The sequence below is a fragment of the Nanorana parkeri genome, unplaced genomic scaffold (genome assembly GCF_000935625.1).
Source record: "Nanorana parkeri isolate BGI_ZX_2015 unplaced genomic scaffold, ASM93562v1 scaffold555, whole genome shotgun sequence".
Lineage (NCBI taxonomy): Eukaryota > Metazoa > Chordata > Amphibia > Anura > Dicroglossidae > Nanorana > Nanorana parkeri.
Window position 1 is genome coordinate 129078 of NW_017306823.1, and position 14194 is coordinate 143271.

Consider the following 14194-nt stretch of genomic DNA (forward strand, 5'->3'; position numbering starts at 1 on the left):
AACTCCTTCTGCACTTCGGGTCGGCCGAACATGCTGAGCATGTTCGGCCGACCCGAAGCAAGCCGATGTACGGCTGATTTCAGCCGATGTACGGCTGAAATTAGCCGTACCAGCCTGAAGTGAATAGCCGAACAGTGTTCGGCTCACTTCACTTCAGATCGGTCATTCACTCGGCTGCCCTCAGCAGCTTCGTGAATAGACCCCAAAGTCATGCATGACTGAAGTGAAGACCTCCTTAGAAAGAGCAGAAACAAACTAAGAATTCTCCACGCTGCACTTGTAATGCAGGAGCATGAGCGGGCAGATCCATCCTCAATAGTTAATGGCGGGAAAGATCATGGGTCATGCAACACTCTACCCAGCCAATGATGTCTGTCAGTGTTAACCCCTTCTGTTAGCAACCAGTGGAAACACTGGATTTTACATGCCCAGCGATCCTAACCATGAGATAGCGTCCAGTGCTCAACCAAATGAGCTGTCAGAGACCGGAAAAGCACTGTGGCAATGCTACAGACTCTGGACCTGTGCCTGGAGGTCACTTCCAGGCTATCCTTGCAACGTCCAGTGGGGTTCGGTCATTGGACTCCAAAAACCAAACTGGGCATAGGCCACTCCAGATAGCTATAAAAAAGGTAGAAATCAGTTCTAGCAGCAATGTTGAGAAGAGTCTCAATTGAAAAAAAAAAAAAACATGAACAAAAAATTGTTTATTCTTTTCACAGAAGGCTGAAGAAAAGACATCCATTCTCAAAGGACACTAGCAAAACTGAGGCATGCTGATAGGGCGTGTTATCCTGGACAATTTTTTGCCACCGTCTAATCCATCTGTAAGTGGCACTATAATTCAAAATGTAGAACTTGCAGTGTCCCTCAATGGATGTATTAATGAATACAGAGTTGCATTCATTTGTGTCTTTTATATCTTCCTGGAGTTCAGCTTTAATTATGCAAAAAGGTGACCTTCAGAAAATCTACCATTAGCACTTTCAGTTAAAGTGCATCTGTAAGAGAGATAGAAAGCAACCTATTTTCCACGAGGTGCCTGCTTTTACATCTGCCTTGCTGTGCCACTGTGTGGATTGGGTGAAACTCCTATGCAAGTTTAGACTTTCTTAAAACTGCACAAAGAGCTCTTTGCCCTAGCGGTTCACCTGCGATTTACCTTTTATTAAGCATACAGCTAATTTTATAACGGCATTAAGAGGGGATAAAACCTCAGTTGATGAGCATGCACATATATAGACCTACAACAATATGGATGGCAGCCATTGTACGTGGAGAAAACTAGAATACAAATTCAATTATGGTTATAAAGTTAAAGAAGAGATTAAAATACATACCACTTGTACACACTCCATCAATGGTAGTCGTACAGACTGGTTACCAGATAGGCTTACGACACAGGCTGGTGTTTTAGGTGTTGCTTCCATCAATGCAATAACTGCTTCCATACCCATTTTACTGCTCTGCAAACAAATATATAGGCAAACATGATCTTCAAAGCAAAAAAATATAATTTTGTTTTTAAAGAAACAAACTATTAAAATGGTTTAATATGTTAAAGGTTTAAATGTTTTGATTCTAGGGATACGCTCGTTGGGCAGCACTGTGGCTTAAACTATGAACACCTTCACTCTTTGATGCAATTTAAAATCAAAGACTAACAAAAGACATTTGTAGGCTTACATTTAAACTATAGTACTGCTTTAAAAGAGTTGTAGGTGGCTTTCTACCATAAACCAACAGCCCAATATTCCCAAAAACTGTGACCAAGGTCTCAGTCTCTCTCACTCTCGTTCTCTCTCTCTCTCTCTGTGACATCTCTTAGACTAATTAACCCTAAGCCATTGACATACTTCACATTTGTTTTAAAAGTGACTGACACATTGGGGGTGATTTACTAACCTAAACACACGCACGCACCAGGTGCGTGTGATTTTTACACAGCAAAGCGTATTTATCAACCAAAAAGTCTTTATAAGCATATTTCCACTAATGCCATATATGGAAAAATCATGCACACGATGCATATATAATGCTGCTTCACAGTTTAGACAAAAATGGTTAGCTCATGCATTTACATTCCTGCATTCATCAACGCAAGCAACACAACATAGAGCTAATTTACACAACATCACCTTGCAATTCATGCTTGGCTTTGCACAACACACCTGCTGGGTTTGTACACACTACAAAGGTGTTTAGATTCCACCCATAGATCATGCTGGGAGGGAACACACTACAGAGGTGTATACATGTTCGTGGTGTGTTTATAAGGTTAGTAAATCAACCCCATTGCCTCCATAAAGAAGACAAGGCAGCCGATGCCATGACTCACTACAACTGAGGAACAAAAAGTAAGAAATGCAGGTAGGAGGTCCTAAGCCTTAGCTGCTCTAGCCAAAACTAAAACAAAATGTTTTGTTTAAGTTCCACTTCAATAAAAAGAAATAGGCAACATTTCCATATGTTTCACAAGCCCAATATATAATAATTCATAACACATCTTTGGATGTGGTGGCACCATTAGTTTTCTTTTCTTTATTTTTACCAGCCAGTAATTAACTTACTGTCTTAGGGTAGCAACCCTCATTTCTCCACTGTATCTATGAAGGAACGGTGTTCCCACTTTGGACAACATCATTGAAGGGTAGTGTTAAGATAGGCTTAGGTCACTTGTGTAAAGTCCATATGATTCTACTAACAAATTAAAGCCCAACGCCAGCTAACACTTTTTAAGCAGTTACAGGAACATTTTTGACCCATTTGGGGTAAAGGTTTTACTTTAGTGAATAAAAGATCACCAGTGTACGCATCCTTGTCATGTTTATATGGTTGTCTTAACCCTCTAACCTGCCACTTTTGCAGGACAGATTGGTCTGTTAAAGGAAATAACAGAAAAAACATTAACACAGCATCATATACTGTATGTAATTTTTTATTTTGCTCATAGTTCCACTTTGAACTATCTTACTGTGCATTATGTGAACAGATTAGTTTCATGCAAGAAACCAAATACTCAAGAAAGCAAATTCGAAGATATTATAAAAAGTTTCTGTATTGTTAGAATATGTCTGTATAAAACTGAAATGAGTTACACTTTTTTATTGCACACTATTACATTCTTAAATAGTGAACTATGAAGTGCTTTGGAAGGGAAGGCATGCATTTACTATAGTGCAGATTTCTAAACATTTTCAAGGGTGAAATTAAAGACCTGCTAAATCCCCTATACCGGTTATGAAGCAATGGGGGTTGTAAGTGATTGGTACAGCTACAATACTAGTAACCAAAACAGTGGTACAGGGAGAGAATAAATATGTTATTAAATAATTATAAAAGTTACCAAGACACGATCAAATGCTGATGGAGTTCCTCCACGTTGTACATGTCCGAGAACTGTGATTCTGGTATCAAATCCGAGGCGCTCTACAACCAGCTGTGTAGAAAAAAAAAGTCATAATATTCAAAATTAGTCAGTCAAATACATCTCTACCAAAAAAGTTTTTGCAAAAACACAGCTTTTTGTGAGTGTTAAACGTGTATTGTATTATAGCAGCCTATTTTAATAAATGCACCAAAACGCAAAAAAAAAAAAAAAAAAAATCGGCCATGCAGTATTTTTTAGCAACGTAGCAAACCACAATGCATGGTAGTGTGTTACCATGAGTTGCAAAATGGCATTCCTCCATCAAACAACACATTGGGGGTGTTACTAACCTAAACACACGCACGCACTTGGTGCGTGTGATTTTTACACAGCAAAACGTATTTAATCAACCAAAAAGTCTCTAAAAGCATATTTCCACTAATGCCATATATGGAAAAATCATGCACATGATGCATATATAATGCTGCTTCACAGTTTAGACAAAAATGGTTAGCTCATGCATTTACATTCCTGCATTCATCAACGCAAGCAACACAACATAGAGCTAATTTACACAACATCACCTTGCAAATTCATGCAGGGCTTTGCACAACACACCTGCTGGGTGTGTACACACTACAAAGGTGTTTAGATTCCACCCATAGATCATGCTGGGAGGGAACACACTACAGAGGTGTATAAATGTTCGTGGTGTGTTTATAAGGTTAGTAAATCAACCCCATAGTGTCAGAATTATTTGAGGGCATTTTGTTGGAATATTGTTGTATTTAGGTACAATACATCTGAAAACACACATTCAGGTGTACAATATAAACAATGGAAATATGGTGGTTAGCTCTCCTGTCTTTCAGCATTGATCTGCATGGAACTGGAATAGTTCTCACATGCTTGTGTAGGTTTTCTGTGTGCACTCAGATTTTCTCTTACAACTAGAAAACATATGAGTAGGTCTATCAGTTTTCATCCAAACTGAATGAATGGAATTTATGCAAACTACAGCAGACAAAATCTGGAGCAGCTATGCATGGCAACCAATCAGCTTCTATCTTTCATTTTCAAATCTTAACCTAAAAAAACTGAAGAGAGAAGCCGATTTGTTGCCATGCACAGCTGCTCCAGATTTTGTCTGCTCCAGTTAAGATAAATTCCCCCCAATGTGTCCATATGATTAGTCACTGTAAGCTGCTGTCCTGTCCATGGTCTAAATAGTCTATGAAGAGCTGCAGAATTTCAATTAAATTCCATTATTTTTTTTTTAAATGCTGATATTACCAATATTTATAATAATTATGATTTATATTATTTGATTCTTTTTCATATACATTATAGAACTCCAATATACCATATTTGGCATAAGGTTCTCAATCGAACAGATTTTCTTTATTCATCATAGTGCTTTTTTAATTACTTTTAGTTATAAAGTGTTCTGCTATAAACAGGAACCACAGTGGTGTAATAAATATCTCAGTTATATTGGATATAAAGTTGGCACACCCACCCTGACCTCCTGACCAGCCCAGGTTCTTTTCTGTTCATGTATGCTTTGACAGTTATAGTTGAGGTAGGTTCTATCCTGGAATCACAATGTGTACCGGAAGTTTGATGTTTCCTGTTTTTCTTGGCATGGTTGGTGAATTCCAAAACAGCGCTTGTGTGTGAAAATCCTGATGTTATGCATCAGCTGTGAAAGGAAAGTAATTTTCCTTGTTGGATTAAGACTGGCCATATACCTATAGATTTTCTGCAGATTTTCTATGGTCAGATGGAAAAAGTGCAACAGATTCCTCCATCTACACTAAACTGTGTGGATGGAGGAATCTCCCGCTGGGCCAAGCTTCAGTATCTTGCTAGTTGGCCCAGCTGGCTCTCAAAATACCTGAACAATCTGATTGGATGCAGGCATTGTTCAGGTGTTTTGAGAGCCAGTGGGACCAACTAGCAAGATACTGAAGCTTGACCCAGTGGGAGATTCCTCCATCTACACAGTTTAGCATAGATGGAGGAATCTGTTGCACTTTTTCCATCTGAGCATAGGCTGATAGAAAAAAAAAAAATCTATAGAGAATCTGAAGGTGTACTGTACGGCCAGCTTTGAATGTGAAGGCTAGCATTTTCCTCAAGCCTTATACATACCAAGAACACATACCTGCAATAATGTGCAGTGTGCAAAAACAAGAGTAAAGTAAAGATGTTTACCTGCATTGTACCTGAAAGCAAATATGTGCATATCTGGTTGACTGTTTAGTAGCAAATGCATGGTAACTGAGGTTAACCAAAATGGGTTGATCTACTTAGGGAAAACAGACTGCTCACTTTGTAACTTGAATGTTTACGGATTTTAGTAAATAAAATGAAACGGTTTACCCTAATCAAGTGATAGCAAAATCCTTTTTTATTTTAATTTCCCATACTGTACAGGATTCGCTATTCAATGCAGAAGAGCTAGGAGATCTCTAAAGATTTCCCCAAAAAAGTCATTGAACGGATTTAAGAATAGCACGCGATAATGTAATAAACAGTTTTAGTGACCACACAAGGGCTTGTTAAGGTAATTCTCTGCCCCTTCACTATAAAGAGGTTTTAAAACTTTATAAACTCCTTTTACAGGACATGGTTTCCCAGGTTTCCAGTGAGTAAGTAATATGAATTAAAGGCCTGGCCTAGCAAAAATTGGAAGCACAACTTTCGGCGGAGATTTTGAGATGCTTTGCTTATAATTTGGATTTTTACATGTATAACGGGACCAGTACTATCACAGCCTTTATTTTCTCAGGTTTAGACTTGGAACATTGTATATCCCCAACTTAATACAATTGATGCCCACAAATTGTACCTGCACTAGATTTTGTGATTTGTTTTCATTAATATACAAAACGCTCAGTGTGAACCAGGCCTAACTCCTCCTGCCCACTCTCTGAACTGTAGGAGTAGCTGTTCTCACCTGTCCCTGCAGTTCTTCCTGCTCCCCAGCAGCAGATATATGCGTGTGTGTCTGTTTCTATTTGCGTGTGTGTGTGCTTTTTCTCCATTAGCTTCACTAGCTTCTGAACCCCTTTAGCACAGAGTGCCTAAAATTATATTCTTCTATCTAGCCTGCATTTACACCTAGAACATGCATCGCGTTCGTGCACATTTGTTCACCGCATTTGCCGTGTGTCCCTATTGATTTCAATGGGTTCATATACATGCGACAAATACAGCAAAAGCTCATGTAGTTCTTTGCACTGCATGTGTTCTGTGTGTTTTGCTTCCGCATTTGTGTGCATTTTCACAAGCGCAAATGAGGAGCAAAAACGTGCATCTTGCTGATCGCGTTTGGAGTGCCATTAGAAATGAATGGCACCATAATCGCGTTGGGACGATTTGCCGAATTTCCACGAACGTACATTGGATCAATTACTCCCACATGTTCTAAATCACCTGCTCTTCAGACAAAATGCTGTATGGTTGCACAGAAAAAACTAAAATTAAAAAAAATCATGCTTTTTTTTTTGGATGTGGGAGATGGGGTAGGGAAGAACTTTATGGTTTCATTCACTGAGACCCTGAGGTTTATGTCCAGCCTCCGTCCGGAACTACAAGGCTCACATTGCAGTGTCATTCTTTCATGCTGTTGCTTGAAGTTCTCCAACACCTAAGGCTGCATTGTGGTAATGGTGGTAGAGCTGCAAGTCTCAGCATTAGCCTACATGGCTCGACGGGTGAACTTTCATCATTATTGCTAAACTTTTGTTTGCACACCTATGCATGTATTTCTTAAAATGAAAATTTGGCTTCGGCAGCACAAGGTTGTGTCAGCTATAGCAATCTTTTTTAAAGGTGTTCTATACCAAGTTTATTTTAGAAAGAAAACACATGTAGAATCCATTAAAGATTTATTACAACACATTACAAATTGCTTTTTGGTCCAAATAGTACAGTATAAAAAATAATAATTAAAAAAAAAACACACACACATGAAAAACTAAAACTACACAAAATTTGCTTCTAAATATCGTAACAAGACATTTAAAAGCGGAACTAAACTCTTCAATACTCACATCCTCTCCAGCGATGCGATGTCCATAAACTTCCTCACCAGTTGCAACATCATCTTCTTTCAGGTTTACGATTCATAGCCTTCTTGATTGGCCTGATGTAACTCTAGTGCATGCGCACAGAACATTATTCATCCCGTCATAAATGAGTGCGTGCGCAGTTCAGTGTACATTCTAAAGCATATTACAAAAAGGAATGTAAGAAGCCTTTTTTGCAGGAGAGACATAGTAGGTCTCTTCTCCAATGCAAATTTGTCTTGCTTGCAAATGTTTTAATTCATAACTAAGCTTTAAATGTTTTAATAGAAATGGCAAATAGATGTACTTTATAATTTAGTAAATGGAACTCTAATTAAAAAAAAAAAAATGCTGAAAAAATAATTTACTCACATTTTTTACAAAATTAGAGGTAATCGGTTTCCCACTGCGATCAATAGCTCCTTCTGCAATGATAACTATATTTAACCTTGAACCTCGACTTCGAGTCTGCATGAAGTAAAACAAATATTTAAAAAATAAAGTGTCATAAAAGAAATACATTGCTTGCTTTGAAGGCAAAAAGAATCTATGGTACACTTAACTGTGGTCCATGTAGCTAACACATGTAGTGGAATTAAGTAAAGTTAGTTGTGACCCTAGGGAGACAAACTAGTATCTCCACTGCATTTACCTAGTGGTAGTTGCCACAGGGACACAGGAAGTCATTCAACTTTGGGATGTCCCAAAGCAGTCCATTTGAGGGGTGGACAACACATCAAACAAATGCTCACATGCCCAATACAAAAAAACAAACAACAGAACTAAAGACTGTCTACAGTTCAAAAGCCAACTGAAGCACCATAAAGCAGGAAGCTGCCATCAGATGTGAACAGAAGACCAGGAGGCAGCCTTGCAAATCTGGGAAACAATAGCTTAATGCCAAAAGCCCAAGAGCCACTCACATATCTAATGGAGTGCACCTATAAAAGGAAAGGGTGGAACCGGATTCTTGAGACCATAAGCTGACATAGACTGTCTGAGCCATCTAAAGATAGTGGAATGACAAGCTGGTGCACCCTTATGGGGACCAACTGGGATGACAAAAAAGGGAACCAGTCTTTCTGAAGGAAGCAGTAGCTCAGCCCAAACTGGATTCTGGCAATGGAGGTAAATCTTCTTTTGATGACAGAGGGACCGAAGAAGGATGCCCTGGTTGAGGTGAAATGCCAATACTACCTCACATAGGAAGGATGTTCTGGGCCTCCACAACACCATGTTCAAAACCAGAAAAGGCTGCCTACTCAGATGCACACCTTGAAGTGGTGATGGCTACAAGAAACACCATCTTTTGGGTGATCGAAAAAAATTCCTCAGAGCGCCCACTAGGAGATTTATCTGATCGGAGTACCACATCCATCTGGGTCAATCTGAACCAATAAGGACCTTCGTAATACCTTCCATCTCAATCTTGGAAAGGGAATGAGAATTTTAAGGGTGGGAAGGTATAGATGAGGGTGTACTGATTCTATGAAGCCAACAGAGCATTCACTGCTTCCACTAGAGGATCCCTGTACCTGGAAACAAAACTTTCAATTTTGTTGTTGAGCCAGGAGGCCCACATCCTGCTTCCTGGAACCGTCCAGGTGTCCCCAGTGCCGGTTGAGAAGGTCTGTCTGCCTATTGTCCAAGTCTCAGATGCAACTACCTCTCGCCATGGCGAGACTTTAGGCTGGCATCTATCGTCAAAATCTTCCTTCTAAAACAGAGGAAGGAAGGACTCCCTAAAGCTGGAAAACCAAAAAGCAGCCCTGCACAACTGTAGCTTAAAAACTACAAACATTTGCTCCAAATGTTCTACCATCAAGGGATCAACCGCAGTAGTGACCAGATCCCTTTTTAATAGACTTTGGTCAGCCAGAGTTTTGCAAAGAAAAGTCATAGCTTAATGGTTGGGTACTTAAAATACAGGTGTGTCCTCCATTGAAATTGTGGTTGTAATTTTAAGATTGAACACTGCCGGATCCACAATAGGCGCAGACCACTATTTAACAGAGCTAATAAGCTGGCTAATAAGGCTAATAAGCTGTTGAGTGGGAAACCAACATCTTGTCAGGGTGTTTCCAATCTTCATAGGAGGAAGGCTAAGAACAGCAGGTGCCCCAGGGAAGTTTTGGCAGTCCTAGGGGATCTAAAAGGACCCAGGACAGGGAACAGCACTGCTAGAAGCAACAAGCTGATCCTCTAATTTCAGAGTGGTGTGAACCACATCAATAAGAGTTAAAAACAGTATCTTTCAATTTGGGAGCAATGGCAGAAAACTCCAATTCCTTGGAAACAATTGGCCATATCAGATATAGAATCTACAGGGGAAAGCGTAAAAGCATGGTTGTGGCCTCAGGGTTAACAAATAACTGGATGATTTTGGCTGTAAAGTCATGCATGACTGTAGCAAAAACCTCTTTTGAAATGGCAGAGAAGTAGTGCACAGCAGAAGGACCTCAAGATAGGCAACAGGATTCTAGGCTGCAGACATTGACCATATCAGTTGGCGTGCTGCAAGCAGCACCAAAGCCGTTAGAATGTGTGCTGAGGGGAACCAGGAACCGCAGGACTGTGTTGAGACCATGTGGCAGTAAGGTAGTGTAAAACTCAGGGTACGAGGCAAAGCCTCAACCACTGGATAGCAGGCGAGGGTCAGATGGCCAGTGGTGACGACAGTTACCGTAGGCGGGCAGCAGGAACGGAACAAAGATCTGAGTTCCATGTGACCCTTTGGAATTCTTCCTTGGCCCCAATTAGCAGGGGGGAAAAAGCATAGAGCACATGCGACACTCCACCCATTAGATAACTTCAGTGATCAATCCCTTAGCGTTAACACCTTCTGAGGCAGGAATTAAAAGCTGTAGCCTTCAATGGGGAGCCTTATTGACCTACTCACAGAATGAGTGATCAAGTGACAAGGGAAGTGCTAAGGTAATGCCAATAACACTGAACCTGGAAAGCATTCTGCGGCTAACTAAAGGCTAGGCTAAGGGCAGTCACACCTGATAGCTGCAACTGAGAGAAGAGTCTTGACTAAAGAAAAATGCTAGCAAAAAAATAGGGTAATCTTTTTACAGCAGAGCTCAATAAGAGACATCCATCCTCCTAGGACACTAGTAAAAAACAGAGACATGTCAGCAGTAGTAGGGGTTATCTTAGGCTGGGTTACAGGTTTTTGTTGGCCAGTGTCCAATCTTCCTCTAGGTGTCAGTGTAACGTGAAGATTTAAGACTTCCTGTGTCCCACAATTGACAGGAAAGAAATAGAAGTGAACTGCCCAAATAAATTAGTCAAGTCTTTCTGCTGATGATTATGACCCCATACCTACAGAAAGGAGTACTCATTATGTTGGATTGCCAAATCGGTACAGATTTGGCACCAATTATAGTGTACACTTAAACACATCTTTTTATTACATGAATTGTTTGCATTTACTTACAAAGACATAACATTATACTTGCCTCTCCAAGTCTAGAACACATGACATCCTCCCATCCATCATCAGGAGGACACTCTGGAATGAAAAGCCAGTCGGCTCCAGATGCCAATGCAGATACTAAGGCTAGATACCTATAATAAATGGGGCGTTTCATATTATATCAGACAAGTTTGGTCACATCATTTTAGGGAATGTGTTAAAAATGAGAAACGAAAAAGAAAGCAGAACAAGGAAAAGGAACACACATGCACAAAAGTTCATAAACTAAAGGTAACAGGAACAAACTGGAAACAGTGTGAGAAATCTAGATCATGGAACCTGTAGCATTGTTAGGCAAGTAGAAGAACTTGAAAATTGATTACAAAAACTATAGGGCTCTCTTGTATTGATCAAGATACCTTGGTTAATGTAAAGTACATTTGTAATTGGCAGAAACATCATTGAATGTTGGTCTTAGTCCACTATATTTCCCTCCACAGAAGAATATCTAGGGCAATTTCGGATTCCAATTCTTTTATTGTAAGAAATTGGAAAGGCTAAATTATTCAAAATCTATTCAGCTGAATGTTTTTAGCCTTTGCAATTTTGTTAAAATAAAAAAAAAGAGAATTAAAAGCTGAAATTGCCCTTGATATTCTTCTGTGGAGGGATATCTACTGTATTAAGACAAGCGAGTCCCGAGACCCATTGCCTTGTGGGAGACATGTATAGCAACATTTTTTGAGGCTTTCCCTTTTGGAAGAGCACAAGTCTTCTTCTCCCTCTGGAATATCGACATGTGGGGACCAAGCCTTCACAAAACTGTTCCCTACACACCCTGCTTTCAGCCCAAATAAGTTGTGGCAGGGGCATTCCCACCCCACAGCTACATGTCACAAAGGGTCGGGGAATGCCCCTGCCACAACTAATTTGGGCTGGAAGCCCTTGCTTAAAAACACTAATTGCTCTATATTACACAGCATTTACATTAAACACACGAGTGATAAGCTTTCTATAACCCTTCATTACCAGGCAAGTTTTTAGTACTGTGATCGCTTGACAATTACTCGGTCATGCAATAGTGCACCTAAAATAAATGTTATATCATTTTTTAAGAGACAGAGCTTTCTATTGGTGGTATTAAATAACCATTATTGTAAAAAAGGAAAAGATTTTTATATATATGCACACATATACACACATACACACACAGAAGCTGATGTGACAGGTAACTAGCATTTAGTTCACTGTGTTAATGTATTGTATCAGTCGATAATTAAACACTTTTTGTACAATTGGTTTCTAAGGGTTGTGCTGGGTCATGGGTACTGAAAATAAATCACACTGGTGAACAGGATCTAGTAGCATTTTTGCTATATCAGGATTACCGGGGTGAAGAAAACAAATCATGCCTATACCACCCCAATGCAAATAATCACAGCCTTGATGTTATTTGCCTGAGGCGATTTTGTTTCTCATCAGCTACATAGATTATTTTGACTGCCAATTATTATGTGGCTATTTAAAAGTGAACTACATGGCACAAACTAAACAATACTGGAATACAGAATGAGATGTTTTACAAGTCAGATTTCCCAATACTGTTCAGTCAGTTTTATGATCCAGGCTCCCATTCCAGATAGCAAAACCAGCTGCTGGACCTTAGTGCAATTGCACAATACAGTCTAGTCTATGACACATCCACTGCAGACTATACTGCAGTTGCACAATACAGCTTTGCCTAGGACACACCATGGCATGGAGTTGGGCAATGTTTTACTATAAGAAAAATAAAGAATATTTCCTTTACCCACAATGCCGTCCCATCACTTCTAGCACAAATGTCCGTTGATGGCTACAATGAAAAAAACATTTTTGCATTATCTTAAAATATGAAGAGGTTACTATTAACATCTCTAAACACCAATAGCAATGACATACAAAGGAAAAGCCATAATTGCAAATTAAATATGCAGGCTCTGCTTGCTTTGCATAGCTACATAGCAGTTAGGCCATACTGCTCCTTCTCAGAATACAAGTGTATGGGTCAGCAGAATTGTTGAAAACAATGTATTCCCCATATTGCAGATTACTTATCTCTACAGTTTTTAAGGGAAAGGCTAAATAGGTGCACTTAGCCACATAAACTGGTCATAGACCTTGCAATCCGAATGCACAATCTCTATTCAATCTCCTTTACATCTGCCAAAACTATGTAGTAGAAGCCCTACATAAGCAATCTACTTTGTATACAAGCAAGTAGGCTCTCATACTACATTATTGTTGTTTGATAAAGAAGAGATTGTTCAGTTAAGATAACACACAGTGTATGGCCAGGTTAGGAGCTCCCTCCAGGTTCTGATCTGCAAATTTCTACAATACCATAAACACTGCAATATTATGCGCTCAGTGAAAATAAGCTATACTTTCAGTTAGTGTTTGGGTTAAATTATGGCGACAGGTTAATTGAAGGGTTGTATGTCAGGGACATTTTTTAGGACTTTTTGCAGTCAGTAGCGAAAGCTCCATGCCAAGAACCAACAGTTCCCAGCTCCCAGCCCCAAAAATGAAAATATCTTACCCTTCCCATACAGACCCACTTTCTCAATTCTCAATTTCAAACCATTATGGCTTACTGAAATATACAAAATTAATCAAAAATAAGAGGTTCCTTAGAAAAATTGTAAATTGATCATCTTTGGTGTGATCCAAGCACCCCTACCAGACAGTGCATCCAGCTGCTGGTCCTCCCAGCAGACTATACTGTGGTTGTGCAATACTAAGGGCTCATTCACACGGGCATCCACGCCCAGGCAGAGAACTGCTCCAGGGTGGTATAGGCGGCTGCATGCAATTACACACAGCACTTGTCCCACCTGGGAGCAGGCATCTGCACACGCATGCACCCTGTACAGATGTGCACGCCCATGTAAATGAGCCCTAAAAGTACAGTTTTCCTTTAAAGACGAGCCAGGAATGCCAACCTTCTATAATGCCAACTTCTATTCTCAGATTTCCTTAATGTGGAAATGTAGCAAAACTCTCATTCAGACTGGAACTCCTGCGATAAAGCTTTTTTACACGCAGAAGTTATCATCTGGGACGTCTAAAACAATTTTAATGCTTCCCAGATCGCCTTTTTCTGCGTTTAGCTATTCATGCTTAATCCTGCGTTTAGGCACGTTTACACGTGTTTAGAGCTTCTAATCAGATCCTGGTCACACAAGCATCTATTTTCTGTAAACGCAGCTAAACCAGTGACGTGCGGTACCTCTTGTTCCGGGTGAGGCATTCCTCAGCTTCGCCCTCAGCACATCCAGTCCAGCC

The 14194-nt window shown here is 39.8% G+C and overlaps 1 protein-coding gene across 2 annotated transcripts in view; it reads right to left on the reverse strand.

Moving 5' to 3' along the window:
* PFKL (phosphofructokinase, liver type) overlaps positions 1-14194 on the reverse strand; it is a 69487-nt gene that overhangs the window by 30798 nt on the left and 24495 nt on the right. For both annotated transcript variants that reach the window (XM_018562011.1, XM_018562012.1), the window contains 5 exons: positions 12678-12722; positions 10911-11019; positions 7819-7914; positions 3347-3439; positions 1341-1466 (listed from right to left, as the gene is read on the reverse strand). In XM_018562011.1, coding sequence (XP_018417513.1) covers positions 1341-1466; positions 3347-3439; positions 7819-7914; positions 10911-11019; positions 12678-12722 — 469 coding nt within the window. The remainder of the gene's footprint in view (positions 1-1340; positions 1467-3346; positions 3440-7818; positions 7915-10910; positions 11020-12677; positions 12723-14194) is intronic.